Source organism: Aedes aegypti, chromosome 2 (genome assembly GCF_002204515.2).
Source record: "Aedes aegypti strain LVP_AGWG chromosome 2, AaegL5.0 Primary Assembly, whole genome shotgun sequence".
Lineage (NCBI taxonomy): Eukaryota > Metazoa > Arthropoda > Insecta > Diptera > Culicidae > Aedes > Aedes aegypti.
In genome coordinates, this window is record NC_035108.1 from 241,961,310 (window position 1) to 241,983,993 (window position 22,684).

Consider the following 22,684-nt stretch of genomic DNA (forward strand, 5'->3'; position numbering starts at 1 on the left):
CCACCAAATTTTCATTTTCAAATTCCCGCTTTTTTCCCGATATATGTTTCAAAATTTTTCCGATTTTTAGTTGTGCTAATAGGGAGATGGATCAAATTCTTGGAACTTTGACAGTGTTTTTTAGGTTACTGATCCCATACTTTGCAACATGTTTCTTACTTAACTGCATCTTACTCTTATTAATGTTCGAATCCTCTGAGCAGAATCTCAATAGACAAACTTAAAAGTAGATGGAGTACCGTGTACCTTTCAATTCCGCTCCTAAATGCTTATCTTTGACAGATACGCGTATTTCGACTACCACTTGCAGTCTTCTTCAGTGTCAGTTACTCGTATCCACCATCGTATCCATCCAGAGTGTAAAAAGTTTTTGAAGAAGTAGGCCTTGCTGAGCAAGCCATGAAATACTGACAAGCGCTAGTGGAGTTCATTACGAATCAAGCCTTCAAACTGTATAGACCATTCTCTCCTAATAAACGTTCTTTAGTTGTTTGAGATTGAGTCTTTCTCTTGGCCCATCCGCCCAGTCCTTAATTTTACAATAGGTTATGGGCCCAGCAAAGGAAGGAATCCCGCAGCTGACCGGACCGAATTACGAGAATTGGCGCTTCCGGGTCAAGCTTCACATGGATGCAGTGGAAGTATCGTCCGTGTTGTCGGAACCAGCTCCGGCTGTAGGCGATGCAGGTCGTGCAAAATGGGAGCAAACGGACAGGAAGGCTAAATCGGTGCTGGTGGGATTCGTGGCGGATGAAATTCTTGAAGTTGTCCGGGAAAAGGAAACGGCGTCTGAAATGTGGAAGGCTCTGGAAGAAACCTTTGCGAAGCGGTCAGTTTCAAGCCAAACGTTGCTGAGGAAACAATTGGCCCGTTTACGTAAGAAGGAGGGAACTTCAATGCGAGCTCATTTCAATGTATTCGATGACCTTGTCCGGCAACTCAAGTCCGCAGGAGCCAAACTGGAGGAAGGTGATTTGGTATGTCAATTATTCTTAACCCTGCCCGATAGTTATGACCCCTTGGTGACGGCACTCGAGAATCTGGCGGAGAAGGACCTGAAGCTAGAGACAGTCAAGCAGCGGCTGCTGGCTGAAGAAAGCAAGCGTGAAGACCGTCTGGATGACTCGAGTGAAGACAACGGGGCAGCGTTCATTGGTGGCAAGAAGAAGAACCAGAAGAAGTTTACTGGCAAGTGCCATCGGTGTGGAAAACTTGGTCACATGAAGAAGGACTGTCGGTCAAAGAAGCTGGAAGGTAACGCAAATGCAGCAGTCGGCAGTAAGGCGGTCGCATTCATGGCAAACGGTGACCAGACGAAGTCTGAAGCAGGGAAGATCCACTTTTGCGTAGACTCGGGATGCAGTGATCATCTCGTGAATGATGCAAAACATCTGCGATCCATGCGGAAATTGAAGGATCCCTTCGTAATCGATGTAGCCAAGAATGATGTGACACTCGTCGGGAAGTTCGCAGGAGATATAAAAGGTATGTCCAACAAAGGAATTGAATTTCAGATAAAAAATGTTGTGCTCCTGCCGGATCTCCGAGAAAACCTGCTCTCGGTGAAGAAGCTCTCGCAGGCTGGAATCGATGTTCTATTCACTGGTCGTGGAGGTCAAGATCGTGCGGAGTTCAAGAAAAATGGAGAGCTTATTGGCGTGGCATACCTTCGCGGAAACTTATACCAACTGGAATTGGATGTCGGATCTGTAGCTAATATCAGCGTGGCTGGGATGAGCAAGTTGTGGCATCGTCGTATGGGACATGCAAGTCAGCAAGCATTGAACACTCTCGTTAAGCATGAAATGGCCACTGGGTTTACGAAGAAGCTTGAAACAATTGGTTTTTGCGATACATGCGTGATGGCCAAGCAGTGCCGGGAATCATTCGATGGAGTTCGAGAACGTGCCACACGTCCACTGGAACGAGTTCATTCAGACGTGTGTGGCCCTATTGATCCACCGGCCTGGGACGGATCGCGGTACTTCGTATCGTTCATAGACGACTGGACGCATTTTGCTGTAATCTATCCAATCAAGCGCAAGTCTGAGGTATACCGATGTTTTAAGGAGTATGAAGCGATGGCTACAACTCAATGGCAGACAAGAATATGCAAGTTTACTGTGGACCAAGGCCGGGAATTCTTTTCCAACGAACAAAGAAGCTACTACAAGAAGCGAGGCATTCAGGTACAACCCACAGTAGCTTATTCCCCTCAACAAAATGGAGTAGCTGAACGGTTCAACCGAACTTTGGTGGAGAAGGTAAGATCAATGCTCATTGATTCAAAAGCTCCGAAGAACCTGTGGTCAGAGGCGGCACTGACTGCGACGTACCTCCTGAACCGTTGTCCGACGGTGGCAGTGCCTGAAAACGTTACTCCTGCAGAAAGATGGACGAATGCAAAACCGAACCTTGACAAGATAAGGATTTTCGGATGCAAGGCCATGGCATGGATCCCGAGCCAACAAAGGAAGAAATTGGACCCGAAAAGCCGTGAGACGGTGATGATTGGATACGCTCCAAACGGATACCGGCTTTGGGACAGAGCATCAAGAAAAATAATAATAGCGAGAGACGTGAAGTTCAACGAAGAATGTTTTCCATACGCAGAGCAAACTGATGAATCAAGTCAAGTTCCGTTGGTAGTCCCCACGCTATACGAGCCAGAGGGGGAGCTGTTGAATAATCCTGGTGAAGAGGAACCACATACTGATGTTGTCGATCATGAATCTGATGAAGAAACCATATTTGAAGAAGTTGAAGAGGAAGCAAATCCTGGGGCGCTCCCTTCGCAACATAGAGGTGACGGTTGTTCAGAGTCAAACACCAGGCGCAGCGAACGGGAGCGCAGGCTCCCAGGTAAGTTTTTCGATTTTTTAACTGGATTCAGAGCAATCTCTGCTGCTGACAATTCCGATTCTTCAGATCCGCCGTCCTCCTATGAGGAGATCGATGGACGCAATGATCGAGACTGTTGGTTGGCGGCTGTCCGGGACGAGCTGCGTTCGATGGATACCAACCAGGTGTGGCGACTAGTGAAGCGACCCTCCGGAGTGAAACCATTGCAGCCAAAATGGGTATTCTGCGTTAAAGAAGATGCTGATGGAAATGTCGTTAGGCATAAGGCAAGATTGGTCGTAAAGGGCTTTCTTCAAAAATCTGGCATCGATTATCAAGAAACCTATGCGCCGGTAGCCAAACTGACGACGATTCGAGTGGCATTAGTTGTGGCGCTGCAAAGGGGCATGGTTATACACCAAATGGATGTGCAGACGGCCTTCCTGCATGGTGAACTGCAAGAGACAATTTATATGGCAATACCCGAAGGTGTCGAAGCGGATGCTGAAACAGTCTGCCTGTTGAAAAAATCGTTATATGGTCTGAAACAAGCTCCGAAGTGCTGGAACGAGAAATTGAATCAGGTACTATTGAAGCTTGGGTTCAAGAGATCGAAGCATGACTATTGTGTATATACCCGCATCGACGAGAGGGGGAACGATGATGTCTACATTGTCATATACGTCGATGATTTGCTAATCATGGGAGTATGCGCCAAAACGGTGGACGATATCAAAAAGAAGTTATCCCAGTTCTTCAAGATGACTGATTGTGGTGAGTTACAACACTTCCTTGGGATGAAGATCGCCTATGACCGAGTATTGGGAACAATGTGCCTTTCGCAAGAAGCTAGTATTGAAAAAGTTTTGAAGAAATTCGGTATGGATGATTGTAATCCAACAAAAACTCCCATGGAGAAGGGGCTACAGCTGACACGAAGCAATACCGGAATGATTGGCGAACCGTATCGTGAACTTCTCGGAAGCTTAATGTATATAATGATGTCAACTCGACCGGATGTTTGTTTCCCAGTAGGATTTCTTGGACGTTTTCAGCAACAACCAGAACAGCAACACTGGACGGCCTTGAAACGAGTAGTACGATACATGAAAGGGACCAAGAACATATGTTTGGAATACTCTCGAAATAATGAAGCGGAACCTTTGGTCGGATTTGCTGATGCGGACTGGGCAACGGATACAGTGGACAGAAAATCGGTGAGTGGATTCTTGTTCCAGGTTTATGGCAATACGATCTCCTGGTCAAGCAAGAAACAAACGACTGTGGCCACCTCGTCCAGTGAAGCCGAGTATATAGCGTTGAGCGCAGGTGTGGCAGAATCGATTTGGATATCTGGACTCTTAACTGATCTTGGAGTAAAGATGACGAAGCCTGTGACCATCTATGAGGACAACCGTGGTTGCATAGGGATGGCCCAAAACCTGGAGTGCAAACGGGCAAAGCATATTGATATTAAACATCATTTTATTCGCGACCACATTGCAGCCGGACGCATTCGGGTGGAACCGGTTTGCACAGACAGGCAGTTAGCAGATATTTTTACAAAAGCGTTGGACATTGCAAGATTTGAAAACCTACGACGAACCATTGGACTCCACAATCGAGAGGGGGTGAAGAAGTAGGCCTTGCTGAGCAAGCCATGAAATACTGACAAGCGCTAGTGGAGTTCATTACGAATCAAGCCTTCAAACTGTATAGACCATTCTCTCCTAATAAACGTTCTTTAGTTGTTTGAGATTGAGTCTTTCTCTTGGCCCATCCGCCCAGTCCTTAATTTTACAATAGTTTTTACTAACCAGAACCAATTCCAAAATCATAAAAAAAATACCGAAACCAAAAAATAAATCCAAAATTAACCAATGGGGGAAATGCTTATTCACTAAAAGAACCCAAAAACCAATTCTAAATCTAACCAAAAACTAATAACTAATTACAGAGTAAACGAATGTATCTTACATTATCAACGTAGCTTTAATCCCCAAGTGCACATGGGCAAACACTGTGACCGATTGAATGATTTGCTTGTCTTTCCCATAGTAATTCCCATATAAACTTTGAAAATCTTGTGCAGTCTCAATTTTCATCCGAATGAGCTTAAATTTTGGGAGGACACTTGACACAATTTGATCTCGAATCGAATGAGCGGTGTGGAGCAAAAAACAATTTTTGAACCACTCTGATAGGATACGTATTGTCTGTCGAGTCCCTGTCTCATATCTAAACGGCTTTGTGGATTCGACAACGGATCACGTTGCTTATATTCAAGTATTTTAGGTTTGACTCTCTCCATATTAAAAGAAATATCATGTCAAATTCACTCCATTTTAAAGTGACTTAGGACAGATTTACTACATATTCAAGTGCTTCATGTTTCGTTCGCTCCAGATCCGCAAGTGATTCATGTCAGATTCACTTTATTTTCAAATGATTCAGGATTGATTCACTTCATATAGAAGTGATTAATTGCCAAGTGTTTCATATCTGCTTCACTCATATTCAACTGTTTCAGGTTTGATTCACTTAATGTTCAAGTAATTCAGCTATGATTGACTTTATATTCAAATGATTCAAGACTGATTTACTTTTATTTTCCAGCGATTTATGTTTGATTCGCTCCATATCCAAGTGTTTCATGTCGTATTCACAGCATATTCAAGTAATTCAGGTCTGATTTGTTTTATAATTATTTGTCTTTATTTGAGTGGCTTTTCGTCCTTGGCGAGTTCGACACTAAGATGATTTGTTTTATATAAAAGTGATGCAGGTCTGAATAACTTCATATTTACCTATTTCTAGTGCTAATTACTTGATATTCAAATGGTTCGGGTTTCATTCATCTAGAGTTTAGGTCATGCAGTTTTGTTTCACTGCATTTTCCAAATATGCAGGTATGATTCATTCATATTCAAGCAGTTTAGGGCTGATTCAAATGATTTAGGTTGGAATCTCTTCGTAATTGAGACTGATTAACAACTACCGAAAAGCTAAACATTACATATAATTTGCAATTGAATTAGATGGACAAATTGATGTGAAGATTTGCGAAAAAGTTACACGTCTTCTCAGTGAGAATCGAACTCACGACTCCCTGATCTCTAGTTAGGGCGCGTTACCCCTACGCCATGAGAGGACTCATGAACGCAGAAGTTAACCTGATTTCGATTTATGCTCAATAATCACGTGGTCCTTTTTCGCAAAGTGCACCTCTTTCGGAAGAATTAGATGCCCATCCAAACTCAACGCTTTCTATTTATATCCAATGATTAGCCCGAGAGCGCATTATTTTTTAGGTAATGAAATAGCACACAACACTAGCCCGCAACTGTACTTGCGTAAGAAAGCGCCTTAACAAATATTAAAAGTAACAGAAATGGGGAATATAACTGTTAGTTTTTGAATTTATTGTTCAAAACGATAAACTTTTCACTTACCCCACTTGTGGGGCAAGTTAAAAGTAAGGAGACATTTTTCAAAAACTTTTTCTGTATTTTTATCTTTAATTTTACATAAAAATCAATTTCAGCATACTGCTTATATTTGGTGGGAGTCAAGCTAAAAAATATACACGACCTCATTTGTTTCAATTTGAAGTCTCTATAATTCGAAGAATCTCAACTATACGAATTCCATTACCAACTTGCCCCACGGTACCTTAAAAGGAAAATTGAATGTATCATCACTTGAATGAAAAAATTGAATTTGAACTTCTTCGTGTAAAACATGATGCTTGCAATTTCGTTTGTTTTTTTATTATTCGGTCACTATTCGGCCGAATAGCGGAATTAATTATTCGGCTGACCGAATATTCGCCTGACCGCATATTCGGCAAAATCAAAATAATCCAGATATTCGGCCCGAATATTCGGTACATCTCTAGTCTGCTTAGATTTTCAAATTTTCCATGTTATTTAGATCAAAAGATATAACTTGCTTGAAATTTTTAATTTCAGTTGCTCACTAGCGCCACCTAACGGCAAAATTTCGAAACAAACTGTCTGTCTTACGAATGTCCTTGACTTTCTGAACAACTTTGCCGAAGACTCGATATTTCTATCTCAATGCTCAATTTTATATGCTCACTAGCGCCACCTAGCGGCAAAATTATAAACCAAACAGTTTGCCTTCCGGATGTTCTTGATCCGCTGAATAACTTTGCTGATCAATTATCTAGAACGAATCGTTGTTACTGGGAAATTTTTGTGTATGAGAGTTATAGTAAAGTTCTACAAAAAAAAATCCAAAAATAAACAATGGTGTGGCAAGTAAACTTAAGTTTGAATACATTTTTCGCGAACTTTTAAATGTTTCATATTCAAATTTGTGAGTCATTAGATAAATTTGTCTCCGAGACGTCGGGAATAGATCTGAACTGCTGGTAAGTAGACGACAGTGAAGCAGTTGTATTCAAATGTGACAGCAAAACTGTGAACATTTAAATCCCTTTACGCAACATTTTTTTTTTCAATGTTATATTGACACCAATTTTCTGAAGTTTTTAGATTGAAAAGATAATAAAACCATGTTACTATTTGTTTCTGTAGAACAAACATAAAACTTTGTTCATACTGAAGATTATTCTTAGACACGCTTTTAATTCTGCTATAAGTGTTTATAATATGACGTTTTATTATTTATTTTTATTTATTTTTCCTACACTGAACGAAAGAACCTTCTTTATATTGAATGATTCGTAATTCACATGGCCGCAAAACTTCATTTTCCTTATTTTGAATGACTACGAAAAAAGATGATGCTTCCACCGACTACAGAACGAAAATCATCCAATTTAGTAATGATTTGCTGTACATAGCCGTATGGCAATAAGTAGATAATTGAATGAAGTCAACACAAATGGATAACCTACAGGTTCTGAAGGATTTTATTTCCTTCCATGTCCTAATTCGAAAATCATTCAATTACCATCTAAAATATCATACAGCAAATTAATGATCCCAACTGTCAAATCATGCTTGAAAACATTGTAAAAATATGGTGGCAGCAGCATGGTGTGTTAACTTTTCCATCATGGATTTTGTAGGTAATTGTTATTTTAAAATGAATTCTCCTAAATAATCTTTATTGGCATCAACCAAGGTTGCAACAAGTACCGTCTGTTTTACTTTCAGGGATATATCGAGACCGCTTATACGCAGTTTGAGCAATCATGTATTTTTGTGAAATTAAGGTTTTTGGACAAGGATTTGGTGGAGTCACAACGGGCAGTCAGCTACTCCTGTGGACATGAGATAAACTCATATTTGTGAATTATGGAAATAAATAATGAAGTGCATTAAACTATCAACGTCTGATTATTTTTAATCCCATTGGAATTATTGTGATGTTTTATTACCAAGCATGCAATGTGGTTTGTTTACATCCATGAATGATTATCATTCAAATCCGAACATCTTTTTGAAAGGAGAAAATAGTTCCAAAATCGGATGATTTTCATTCGGCGTGATTTGTAAACAGATGATTCCAACAGAGATGAAAATCATCCTGAATGTGTCTGAAAATAGGCATGGGGCTCGGATGAGTCGAAAATCATTCAGTTCAAGGCGGGGGATTCCGTTCAGTGTACGCAACATTTTTTGGCGTCTTACGTAGGTTATATGGACATTACATTAATTTTTTTTTTTTTTGTTGACGAGATTTTTAGCCCTGGGCTAGTTTATCTCGAGACCAACAGATTTGCTACCAAGTCCAATGAAACAGTCGTTTGTTAGGTGACCTTTACTTACATCTTTGTCAATCTACTGTATAAAAACTAATTGTTTTCAAGCATGAGCTCATCTATTTTTCAGTAAATATGTATTTCTCAGTCGTACATTTATGTTTTAAGGCCGATCGGATTTATTTTTCGATTTTTAGTAGCTCAAAATTGAACATTACTAAAGAGAGTGGAGCAAAAGTTTGAGTGGACCAGATTTTATTTCTAAGATTTCTAGCTCAATTTAAATCAATGCTTATAAATACCACAGTGGTCAAGTAAGAGACTTTCACTACAAATATCATAAGAATCGATTGAGATTTGGAAAAAAATATATTTTTTGGTCAAACTTTCATTGCATAGGAATTAATAATGATCAAATCTACTTTGATTTTTTATTTAAGGGCGTTTTTAGGCATTATAAGGATACTGTGAGGTGTATTAGTTGTTACATAATTGCTTGGAATCATTTATTGGCCCATAGTGTGGCAAAAGTTCTAATCAGCGGGGCAAAAGTTCGACCCATGTAAGCTCGCAGAGAAATTTACAAATTACCCCAAATTCATATATTATCTTCAAAATTATCGAAATTGGTCCGATCGTGCGATAAAAGCCACCAACATTTCACATTTTCACTTAGTTTTCTAAAAAACTCCTATTTTTGAGCTTTGGGCAATTTTATGATGAAACATTAGTAAGTTATATGTAAACATAAGTTTATGGCTGGTATAAAGTATGTCTGTCGTAAAAGTGTCGGTATTTTGTGTTTCGGCCAGTGAACTTTTGCCCCACAGGTGAAGCAAAAGCTCATTCAAGACAATCAGCGAAATTATAGCAAATATTTCGAAGGCTTACTGTATAGTAATTTCTTTTCAACTGCTATTGTTTTTATGAAAATTTTGATTATACCACTAATGTCGAACTATTGCCCTACCTTAGTCTGATTGAATATTAATAAATTCATGAGCAAAATACCTTCCATCCTGCTTTCTTCAAACAACTGTTATGGTACGAATTTGCAAAAATATGGTAGGATAGATTTTTTTGAATACAAAAAATAAAACCTTCAATTCTTCAATATGATACGGTAGCCAAGCAGTTTTAGGTTTTAAATTTTTAACTCTAACAAAAAAGGTATTATTCTATCCTATGTTCAAATTTTGGTTTCGAGAGGTTTATGAAGCAATGAATCGTTCGCTACAGAAATACTGAGCAACAATGATCCATATTTTCAAACTAGCAAGCGTTTTTTTTTTCAAAGGCTTGGGTTTTTTTACTTGTCGGCTTCAAGAGGTTAGAATTTCACATTGATCTTGAACCTTAATTGAACTGATACATTTAAATCTTTATCTTGTTTTATAAATTTCCAAAAATTCTAGTGTAAATCGAATTGGAAAGGAAAATCCTGATTAGAGTCTGCTATTAAATCCTTGTATTCTGTTCGAGATCTATTAGATTGGGTTGAATACGTCATCTTGGCAATATAAAACAAAAAAAAAAGATTTTTAAATACGTTTACTATTTTTCCATAAAAGTGACATTTGGTAACTAAGAAAGTTGATCAATCGGTTTTGGACGATTTTCAGGTTTTGATCTACCTCTGTATGAAATTGCGCCACTATAATCGGTTCACAAATATTATCGAAACAAGCATTATTAAGTTATATAAATCCTTTAAGACTTTTGTCTCTCATGAGAAGGGGCCGTGGCCCCCCTCAAGTCTGATGGCTATTTACGCCTATGCTAATGAGGAGAATGACTACGGATCCATCGAGTAGAATGTGACACAAATGTTAATTTGTTATGCTTCTCTCATTAGAATCATAATAAAAAACCACATTTATTATGTTGGTATCATAAAACTACAACAACTTCATTCTCGCAAAATTATAATAAATAGATAGGGCTTAGGCGCGATGAAGCTCTATTTTGTCACCGAAAAGTGGATTCGGACAATTAAAAATGACTTTCTATTTCATTATTATTTCTAGTATAGTATTCAATACATAGAAATGTATTTACGACGATTCTAAATGAAAACAGACGAGACCAGATTTGAATTCGAATAGATGCATAAAACAAACTGATCAAAATCATTATTGACCAACATGACAAAAGTAGTAAACTTAAAATGTTCAACATGTCCAAGTACTAATAAACATGTTAAAAAGGGGTCCACCCCGTTTGGCATAAAGTCGTTTGGCATACTAGTCGTTTGGCATAACAGTCGTTTGGCATAATAGTCGCTTGGCATAATGGTCGTTTGGCATAATTTGATAAAGGAAGATACAGCATATGCCCGTGATACAGTGATATGCCGCAGGGGGGGTATACGCAACGAGGTTCGCCTACCGTTCATGTTTTGTGGGTGTATTCGTTTGGCTCACAACGCTGCTAGGCATCTCGCTGTTTGAGTGTTGAAATGCGTTAGCATTTGTTGTCTGGCATGGCCCGCGTTTCGACCTGTGCTGTTTGGGTCGGCCCGCGTGAGAGATTATGCTGTTTGGGACGGCCCGCCCGAGAGATGATTGTTAGGCGAGCTTTGTTTGTAGTTGACAGCCGTACACCCACCCTGATATGCCGTACCATAAGAAGCGTCATCAAATTCCATGTTCCTTTATTTTTTCAAATGACATCGAATAACTTAGGCGTTGGATATATTTTTGTTAAAGATGCGCCATAATATCCTGGACTTAATGACCCCGGAAGTCATGTATGATGCAATACCAAAAGAGCTGTATTGGATATTGGTTTCCTTGAAAAATGATGATTAGAAGTATGTCCTATCACTAACTGACAACGGAATGTACGATCGTGAGCAGTTTATACACACCCCTTTGCTTAATGGAAAGAATTTGATCAAATTCAATGTTTTTCACAATTATGCCAAACGGCTATTATGCCAAATGGCGATTATGCCAAACGACCGTTATACCAAAAGGAATTATGCCAAACAGCTATTATGCCAAACGACTGTATGCCAAACAGCATTATGCCATACGGCATTATTTTTTTTTTTTTTTTTTATTTTTTATTTCTTTATTAACGAGAATTTTAACTTATAAGCTAGTTCTTCTCGTATACGGCATTATGCCAAACGGGGTAGACCCGTTAAAAAGGACCTTTAGCAATACTGACCAACGGGACTGAGGAAAAACTAGATCAACAGTCAACACATAAAGTTTCCGATGTCGTTGACTATAATCAGCGATGTAGTCAAATGTAATTCAATGAAAACTCACTAAATCCTGTTTATTCCTAATACTAAAAGCTCTCTTTCTTTTTATCTTTTCATGCATAACAACTAACAACAACACCATCACGAGGGAGCAAGTGGTCTGTCGTATGTATCAAACGTCGTGTTAGGAGCCGAACCACATAGATCAGCACGGACACGGATCGAATTGACATCAAACTGAGGTAAAAACGATCCATATGCGTTGGTGGGTATACTAAGAAAGGGGTAAGTACCATTTTAAATGTTTAGCGAACGCATATTGTATACCATTTCAGCCCCCCTATATATTCATAATACCGTACCATTAACTTTGTCTATCCAAACTGTAAACTAACTTGAAACATTATTCAATTGAATTCTCATTTTGAGAAGACCTCAGAACAATAACCATTTGGTTTATTCTACGACGGGCGTGAGGTTAGAATAGTCGGTGTCGAATAGCGATGTGACAATTCTCGACTCGAGTGAAGTGACTCGCCGTCTAAATCAAATGGAGAGTCACTTCACTCGAGTCGAAAATTGTCACATCGCTATACGACACCGACAATTCTCACCTCACGTCACTCGTAGAATAAACCCTAATAAGACGAACATAAAACACATCGATGACCAAACCAAACACGTTTACAGTACATTTAGATTTGATGCTTATCCTCATATTAATTATCTACAACTTGAATTCGGTAGTACAAGATGGCAAAATAGACAGTCTCTCTCCTAGAAAAGTATTGTATTGATTAGCTTTCCAGTACGACCTTCGGAAGATAAAGACTATTTAAAACCAAACACTTGATTCATATTTTAAATTTCTTAATATAGTATAACACATCACGTTACAGACTAGTAGCATAAACGACTAAAATACTAGAGAATACATGACGTACAATGACGAGGCACTTCAGATAGTTCTTGTTCGCGTATAGATGGAAGTACATTTCATGTTTTTCACTTCAATGGCCTTCATTCCATTCGGGAAAAAAGGATCTCCCTATCGCTATCGTTTGATATACGACCGCATTCTGTATAATTAACATTTTCTGTCTATCATTCTTAAAAGATGCCTGGAGATGACATCTGTGCTACAATTTGTCAACATAGACTACTGCAACATAGCGCTGTATGTTATTTCCAAGAAATGCATTAATTAATAATATATATATTCATGTCGCTTCTCCATGCGTAAACAAGAATCCGATTGCTCAGAACTAAAGGATGACTATACAAACATGACTACGGGAGGGAAACTGAAGCAAAAACTATTGAATAAAACTACTTCTGCACAATATTCAAACAAAATAGTGTTAAAGCGGGCAACATAGCCTATTCCGTCTAAATATTGGCAAAAGTAAAGGTAAACATTTGCACTACGGGATCCAGAACAGACAACGAAGCTGTCATGCAGCTCCAGCTGAGTACACCATAAAAAAGATATATAGCAATGGAAGTCTACCCGTTCTGAGGTGATGCTAAACTTATTTTAGTGAATCCGTATTTATGACGTAGTGTAGGTAAGTTTGCTAACCAAAAGCAGGCCTCTCTGCCATAAAATTGTCTTATTACCAACCCATACACCCCGCATGAACTGCAGTTGGATTGCACAATCTACAGTTAAAAATACAACATCAATTCTTTGCCCTTTCCCACATTGGTCTGCATTCTGAAGTGACAGGCGCCATTGTTGTCTAAACACCAGCATTTGTACACTGAGGGTATCTGTTAGTCCCAAGCAGTCATCTGGTTGCTTCCTTGTGTAAGTGCAGCTAATCTGGCGATACTGGAGTAGCATCCACGGGCGGCCAATCGAGCTCAAACTTTATCCGTGTGCAAGGAACTTCTTTGATGGTGTAAGGACTGTTCATTTTATAAAGTGGACACTTTGTTTGTGCTATATCTTTTTTATTTATTGATAAAATCATAATCGGTTTTCTGTGCATCATTTAACTATTATTCTACAATGCTATGAAAATATAAGATCTTTGAAAATGCTTTTGGTTAAAGAGCTACATAGTTTTTCCAAAAACTCCTAAGAAAAGCTGATCGTCAATGTTTAACATTATTTTTCGCAAAACAAAAATCCTTATTTTTATGAACAAATTGTATGTTTGTATCCTTTACTATTCTACTAAAGGTATAGCTTTAAAAAATCAATTATATTCCACCATTCTCTGACATTAGGTAACTTTAGTGATTTACCTATACACCATCCTTTAGCTCCCAGCAAAAGAGAAGAGTAAAACGCGTGTTCAAAACTAGTTTGGATTACTACAGAAATTATATTTGTATAAACGAGAGCTAAATCGTGAGTTTAAACCACAATCTTAAGTGTAAATTTTACTGTTTATGATAGTTTTACTGAAAAGTCTCATACTTTTAAAATCATGTACGCATATTTATCGATCTACAGCAAATTGTAAACGGTTTTCTCCGAATATTCCAATTGGTAATATCAGAATAATATACTGTGGAAATAATATGTGGAAAATAAAATCGATTTTATTACAGCAGTGTTGCCAATTTTGATGATTGTCAATGTACTTTGAAAGGTCTTCTGAGAATAAAGCAATTGTTTTTCTATTGTGCTTTAAATGTGACGTGGGGACTATATAAGTAACTCTATTAAGACGTAAGTTATTTATCATAATAGTACTATATTAGCACTTCCGTTAGGACGTACTTTAAACCAAAAAAAACGCTCATATCAGTTCTTTTCAAATTTAAAATATTTTTCTCTAAAAAAATATAAGGGGAAAATGATTTAATTATATCTGTAAAATTGTTGCTCCAAAAATAACTTGATTTTTATCATCAGCCTTCTGATTGATGATGCTTTCGGAGAACAAGCCTTTTTTGAAAATAAAAAATATAATTTGTCGAGTTTTCCAGCCTTATCTCTAACAATCATTGATTTTGATAACCTCCAAAAATCGACCGTTTTAATCCTTGTTCCATATTCGTGTGAAATTTAATTATTTTGAAGATATTTTATTATCACAACATTGTACAATACTAGTCAAACGATGTACTGAAAACCTGAATAAATTTCATTGATAAATTAAAAAGATACAGCATGCACAAAGTGTCCACTTTATAAAATGAACAGTCCTTATATGAAAACGGCGTAAGGAGAAGAAGAATGCACTACGAGCTGGTACAACTCTTTGGCGTCCTCAGAACCCAGGAAATCGGTAAGGTTGGAATGGGCGGGGCATGTTTTTATAATTCCAGACAACAAATGGTGTTTGTTTCGAATCCGGTGGATACAATGTGCAGAGCAGTGTTGATAGACTCACACTCAAATCTCAATCAATACGCTCTCCCGTGAGAGAAAACTCATTCGCAAATCTCACGCTTGAGATTTTGATGCAAAATCACTCAATCAACCCAAACCCAAAATGATCCCGAATGTAGTTGTTTAGGTTAGAAAGGATTACTATAATTTTACCAGACTAACAAGAATTTATTGCTGTGTGTAAGTAAACTGTGGAAATACGAGACAATGAATCAAAAAAGTGAACCAACTCATCCATGATTTTTTGACTGCTGAGTTGTGTGATTGATAACTCACACATGAAAAATCTCAAGCGTGAGTTATGAGAAATTGAGTTTTTCACAATACTGCTGCAGAGGAGGGTAGTCAACTAGACGGATCGACCAAGTGGAGCAAGGCTAGGAAACGTGAGGCATTCGAGAAACCGGAGTCAAATAGTCCTAAATCGAGTGAACTGGAATTATATTGTGGCGCAGGTGGTATTCTGAGGGATATTGCACCAGTAAAAGTAAATTAAGTAGGTATGTCTATACTCACCCTCGGGTTTGGCATCCAACGGGACTGCATCCCAGTCAAACAGATTTTCGTCTCGATCGTTCGGCATACTCTCCACGGACAATTCCAAGCGTTTAACTTTCTCGAGAATGCCCAGCACTTCCGGTTGATTAGTGGTGAGTACTTTGTCGCCCAGTAGGTTCAGCTTCTTGGTGTCCGCCTTGTAGAGGCTGAAGCTCGTTGGAACGTCCACTTTCAACTGGTCTGCTTCCATGGGCTTCAGCAGAGCTTGATCGAACAAGATCAGCTCTTCGCAGACTTGCATCAGTTCACATTCATCGTCGGCCACAACTCGATCGTACCAGTTTGTTATTCTAGGTAGGTGTTCCTGAAGCCTCTCTATCGGGAGTCGTTTGTTAATCAAATGGATACATATGAAAAGCATCACATCGGCAAGGGTTTTAGTGAAGCCTTCGGCAAACTTGTGATTTTCGTGAAAATCAAATTGAACGGCCTCGCCACTTAACTCGTATTCTTTGCTCGACGAAACTTTAACGTTCTGCATATCGTTCACCAGTTTGTAAATGTTGTGGACTTTCAACGGTTGAGCAAGATGACTCTCCAGTTTGCCAATGTCCTCTGGAAGGGTTACAGTCGAGGTATTGCGAAGCCGAAGCACCTCCCGAACGCATTCTACGATATCAACTTCGCAGAACTTGGTCCACATGGATACTTCAGCCGGTGCTAGAAGGGTGTTACCTTTGAATCCAAGAATAGGCTTCGGACTTGGCGCAGAAGACCTATGGTATTTCGTTATGTGTCTGCAGATGCCACAGAGACCGGAAACGATCCATACATTGTGTTTAAGGGAAGGCAATTGACAAAAGGTGGCAGGTTTCGGCCATCTATCTGCCGGAAAGAAACTAACATCGTACCCCGTCAAATCCAACCAGACGCTGTCGCATTGCTCCTCAACTTCTGTTTTGCGTTGAACAAAACTGACCAGAAGATTATCGCCGATTGCCGGGTGACGCAGGTATCTGCTCAGACCTAGGACTACGTAGCTTTCGATAGGAACTTCAACGGCAATTGTCCCTTCGTCACAGCGTTTCAAGTAATACTCCAAATAGAGGAAAATCATCCTAAACGAAACTTATTTTAACTTGTCTATTGGTTTAGTTAGTTATTCTCAGCAGGTTCCAAGCTGGTTCTGGATTTTGAGCATAGCCCTTCGGTTGAGCGATTTCTGTCGTAAGAACGATACAGCCGTCGACAGGCAGCCCACTATGGTTAGCGATATCTGGAAGGACCAATAGTGCTTTTCGTCCAGCCAAGCCACTCGATCACAACTGAAATTACGCAATTCGTATTAGATTTCGTCCAATCTCATCCTACGACATACAGTGGCTCAAATTCATATTCGTACAGGGCGCTATTTTCACATCAAATTGGTATATACCTAAAAAAACTATCACTTTAAAATTATTTATCAGTAACGAAGGTCATTCACTCAGAGAAATAACTTCTACGTTTGAAACAGCATCCATAACATTAAAAACGACATGATTCAATTTCATAAAACAACGAACGTTACCTTCTCTGCCCATAACTGCATATTTATCACATTCGACATTTTTGAGAATTTCGAGGTAATACCGTGGAAAGTCATCAAATCTCGAAGACTTATTCAAACAGACTCAAGTCAGAAAAGTTAACAAACTTACTTTATCAATCCTACGTGTTTCGAAGACGAAACTCCGCTCTAAACCCACACGATTTTTCACTTTTAGAACGTTCAATTTCCGGATTTACAAAACGACGAAAGTATGATTCTCCACTTTCGCAACCTAACCGCTACTTTCGCCGCTTTTTGTGGGAAATGGGAAATGTTTTAACGCGAGCTGATTGCATGCAAAATTTAAGCGATATACACGGTAAAAAATGTTAAAAAGAGGATTCATTTTAAAACAGTTTTAGAAGAAAGGTTGGGATTCTTCTTAATTAACTTTTTCAAAACCGTATGAAAGTTAGTTACGTCGATTTGAAAAAGTAACCGAGAAATCTCGAAAATAGTCTCAAGTCAGAAAAGTGAACAAAACTTACTTGATCGATCCTACGTGTTACGCAGACGAAATTCTACACGTTCCGCTTTTACTAAATCGATTTTCCACTTTTAGAACGTTTAATTCCGGAATTACAAAACGGCGTAAGTAAGAATTTCAACTTTCGCAACCCAATCGCTACTTTCACCGCTCCGTTGAATGGAGAGACAAAGTGACTTAACCACGAATAAAAAAAACACTACTTGAGCCGATTTTACACTGGTAGAAAAACGTCGCAAGTAACTGAATAAAACGGCTTATCATTTTGTCATATTTTTTTTGTTGGAAATTATATAAACTACCCAGTTTTGGAACGCGAGCTGATTGTATGTAAAATTTAAGCGATGTAGGGTGAATTATGTATTTTGGACAGGCTAAGAATATGTCTGGAAAGTTAATCAACTGCCTTAGATACTATTATTTTATTACTTTATGATACTTATATGCTTAATGCATCAATGTACTTTGAGTTTTTGGAGAGAAAAAGCTTACAAACTGTAGCATTAGTTGCCAAAATAGCGTTTGAGCGGCCTGTCCGTTATACATTTCGGACATCAAATATGCATTTTGGATACCCTCATGTGAATTTAATTTGGACAGGGGCGTTATCTCAATATCTATTCAATGCTTTCTTAAAAAGACAGTCATATCATAATGTTCTAAGAGTTTACATGTGACTCATGCATTTTTTCGCTTGTTGAATGTGTATATCAGTGATAATCAATAATTTCATTAAATGCAAGCAAATATCATCAGATCCAAGAAATACGCCTGCAAGTATGCATGCATGCGTCATTCCAGTGTGTTTCATCAGATGGCCAAATTATATTAACTGAACAAAAACCGTAATCTATTTTGGACACCATCTGATTCATGCCTTATATACTCATGTTAAGATTTTAGATGAACTTAGCATCAATTTTAGACATATTTGATCATATTGCTGCCTTTAAACCTTTTATGAATGCCAATTCTGAGCGCTATTATTGCGTCCAATGTATGTTCTTGAAATGTACATTCTCTTGCATTCGTAGGTTTCACAGAAGTTCTGTTGATACAATTTACAATTCTGATAGTTTTGAAGCCAATTTGTAAATGCTATGAAAATGTCCATCTTTAATAAGTAGCATTGTGTATTAATAACGCAATACATGATTTTCCGTACATAAATTCCTTATCTCATTGTAAATGAGCATAGAACGACCAGCCTGTCCAAATTATATGCATGTCCAAATTATAGGGGGAGATCCCCCAGTGCCGGACAGCACCCAATACCGGACAAAGTCGAAACATTGAGAAATCATGGTCCAATCAAGATGGTGTATTAGTAGAAAAGAAAGCTATTATGTAGAATAATGTTTACGTGGAATAACACATCCTTGAAATATGCATGCCTTTTTAAAAAAGTAGAAAAGTTTGAAAATCTTTTAAAAATTGACGTATCTACTTAATTTTGAGCCTATTTAGTAAATGTTTTGAATATGAAAAAATACTTTGGATCCCGCAAGCATGATCGAACATAATCCTTAATTGACAGTATGAATGTATTTTGTATCATAATTGAACTAAGTATGGACAAATTACAATTTTGGTTAAGTACCTCCTGTTCCTCAGTTTCGGACAGCTTGATTTGTTATATGATATCTTTGTAATTATTGCATCAGTGTCTCAGAATACTCTCATTTTTCATGGGTTCCGTCGATCATGGTATCGAACATGCAATAAAATCAAGAAGAATGAACATTCAGAACAACATCGTAAAATGTACTATTTTTCATCATATATGAACGAGGTTTTTGATAGGCATCTTGCGAACTAAGAACAACTCAAATTATTCTAGTAAATGTTGCAAATGCATTGAATTGGTAATTATAAACTATTCCTAAAGTGTACACATTCAATGATGTTCAAATTTACAGAATTCGAGGCATTTCCAGATCGTGTCCGGTATTGGGTGCCACCTTCCGAGATCGATCAATTTGGTACTAAAATTCATCATTAAAATGCAGTGTCAAAATTCATATTTATATTTTCAAATTTATTTTTGTACACTACCGTAAAGTGCCGTAATTCAGCGCAGTTAAGGAATAAAACGATTCAAATTGTTAATTAAAAATAAGTATTGCATCAACAAAAAAGCTTTATGGGTGGATCGCTAGCAAATCTATTCAAGATTATGGGAAAAATATAAAGTAGACTGTATTCATAATTTACAATTGTGATTTTTTTTAAATAGTTCACTCGTTGAAATTGCCTAATTCCGCGCATTTTTTAAACGCTTTTCCATATTCCGCGCAGAAGAATGCCTAATTCCGCGCACTCATGAAACAATCAAATTAACATTAATTTTGATAAGGGGCTGCATCCATTAGTTACGTAACACTTAAAATTGAAAATTTTCAACCCCCTCCCCTTCCGTATCACTTTTTGTATGAGAAAACGTAAAGTTTTGTATGAACCGTAACTTTTTAGTCAACGATCAGTTTTTTTATCACATGAAATAAAGATAACCAAAACCGTGGCATTGGTACGTGTGAATTTCGTCTAGGGGAAAGTGGGGCAATTTGGCCATCTTCAGAAAAGTCGTAATAATTGAAATTTTTAGATCAATACACTAGATACGCACGATTTCCGTCGTCTTAAAAAAAACACGAATGAATTTTTCGTCGATGGGGTGATATGAGCACCCTATTTTATGTTGTGAAATTATCCCACAGAATCTAACAATTTAATCATTTTATTCACTGAACTGGAAAGTTTAGAAATGAAATACTCTTTCGAAATCTACTGAGCTTATATTTGGTAAATATGCTTCTTATTGCATAGTTTTAGACAATTCGGTCGAGAAAAAACCCCCATCTTCTTCTTCTTGGCATTAACGTCCTCACTGGGACAGAGCCTACTTCTCATCTTAGTGTTCTTATGAGCACTTCCACAGTTATTAACTGAAGCTTTTTTTGTCAAAGTTGCCATTTTTGCATTCGTATATATCGTGTGGCAGGCACGATGATACTCTATGCCCAGGGAAGTCAAGGAAATTTCCACTACGAAAAGATCCTGGACCGACCGGGAATCGAACCCAGACACCTTCAGCATGGCTTTGCTTTGTAGCAAACTGCACTGTTCATACAATACAAGGACCAGTTCGCATTATTGCTTGGAATCAAAGGGTTTTAAGCAAATTAATTAATGGTATTCACAAATGCCACGGGTAACTGAAACTTATTTTTTTAAGCAAAAAGAAACCTAAGGGTCATCCATAAATTACGTCACAAAAAATATGGCCATTTTCAATCCCTCTCCCCCGTATTATCATACTTTTTGTATGGAGGTTTCGTAAATTATGTAGAGATCGTAAAGTTTCCGTGAATCATTTACGAGAGTGTGTCGTAAATTGTGGGGTCTTCTACAAATTACGACCTGTTGAACATGTGAACGATATGTTGTTTTTACAATAATTCTATATGGATTGTATAATATAAATAAGAATCATAAACAAGTATACATTGCCAATGTTATGTGTGGTTAATAAGCCATTTTACGAAACGTTCGAATGACGTTTTCTGGCGGGCCGCTCATTGTTGTTGTTCAAAAAACTAGCATGATATGTGAATGGCGCTGGTCACATTTTTGTTGGCGATGACGTCCCCGTCTCTTTCAGCGCATGTTTCTACCAGGTTTACATGAATTACAGGTAACGTACATGAAAAATATCTTCCCTGCCTACTGATTTAAATTTTACATAAAATGGCTTATTAGGCTAAGTAAATTTTGTGCGCACAGATGTACACTCTTAATTCAGAATGCCGAATCTCGGCTAATTTCAACCGAGATCCGCACAGCCGAGCTCGTGAAAAAAATCTAAGTGTGTATAAACTATTTTGCATAAACCACGTGGTATTGTTCCCTGCAAGGGACCGTCCATAAATGACGTAGCATTTTAAGGGGGAGGGGGGAGTCTACGATTTTGCTACGAACCATGTATTAAGTATGGGAAAATAAGCTACGAAGGGGGAAGGGGTGTCAAAAATTGGTCAAAAGATGCTACGTCATTTATGGACGCTGCCTAAGTGGGCTTTCCCGATATTCCGCTTGTACATGAAACGTATGTATGCATAAAGTTACTTTTTAGAGAAATAGACAGATGTGAAGACGGATATAGCATGTTTTACTTGTCTGTTGTTATGCGAAGAACAGTGCGCGGAATTAGGGCATTATGAAAAAAGACGTGGCCTAATTCCGCGCAATACTTTTTTGAATAAAACTCAATAATTATGCTAATATTTGATAAGATTTCATAGAAGCACCATGAAACATATCTGTAGCAAGTAGTTCCATGGAATATTGCATAAAAAATAAAACATTTTTAATAAAGAAATCGTGTTTGTTGTTGTCCTACAGTCTTAGCGCGGACGCTAAGAAAATTAGAAAAATAACGTCAACTCCGACGGGCCTTCACTGTTTATTTTTTTATGCCGCGAAAAAATGCCTTATTTGCTTTTATTTGTGATTCAAACTTATTCTTAATCAAAGTAGCCTCGAATAGCATTAAAAGTTGCTGAAATATTAATGTTCCATATATAAATAATTTTAATTTTGTATGAAATGCGCGGAATTAGGCACTGCGCTGAATTAGGGCACTTTACGGTATAAAAATGATAATATTTATCATAAATGGGTAACACGAGCCCATAAAATCAATATTTTTCGAATTAAGAATTTAATGGCTTAAGTGTCCGGTACTGGGGGATCTCCCCCTATACGTTCCCTACACGGCGAAATAATGTTAAAAGGGTGATTCATTTTAAAACTGTTTTAGAAGACAGGTTGCGATTCTTCTTAATTAATTTTCTCAAAACCGTCGATTTGAAAAAGTAATCGAGAAATGATGAATAGGGTAACCAATCTATTTTGGACCCCTATATATTTTGGAGCCCCTGGGCCATTTCCCTACAAATTTCCCAGTTTAAATCGAAAGATTAACTCAATTTGCATGCCATTTGGAATGA

The 22,684-nt window shown here is 38.0% G+C and overlaps 1 protein-coding gene across 3 annotated transcripts in view; it reads right to left on the reverse strand.

The window, feature by feature from the left end:
- LOC5568632 (glutathione S-transferase C-terminal domain-containing protein homolog) overlaps positions 1 to 22,684 on the reverse strand; it is a 38,617-nt gene that overhangs the window by 3,372 nt on the left and 12,561 nt on the right. For 2 of the 3 annotated variants that reach the window (XM_021844621.1, XM_021844622.1), the window contains one exon: positions 15,616 to 16,922. In XM_021844621.1, coding sequence (XP_021700313.1) covers positions 15,616 to 16,714 — 1,099 coding nt within the window. In that variant the 5' untranslated portion in view covers positions 16,715 to 16,922. Of the gene's footprint in view, positions 1 to 15,615; positions 16,923 to 22,684 lie in introns of those variants that run through there. The other variant, XM_001652415.2, reaches the window with a different exon arrangement.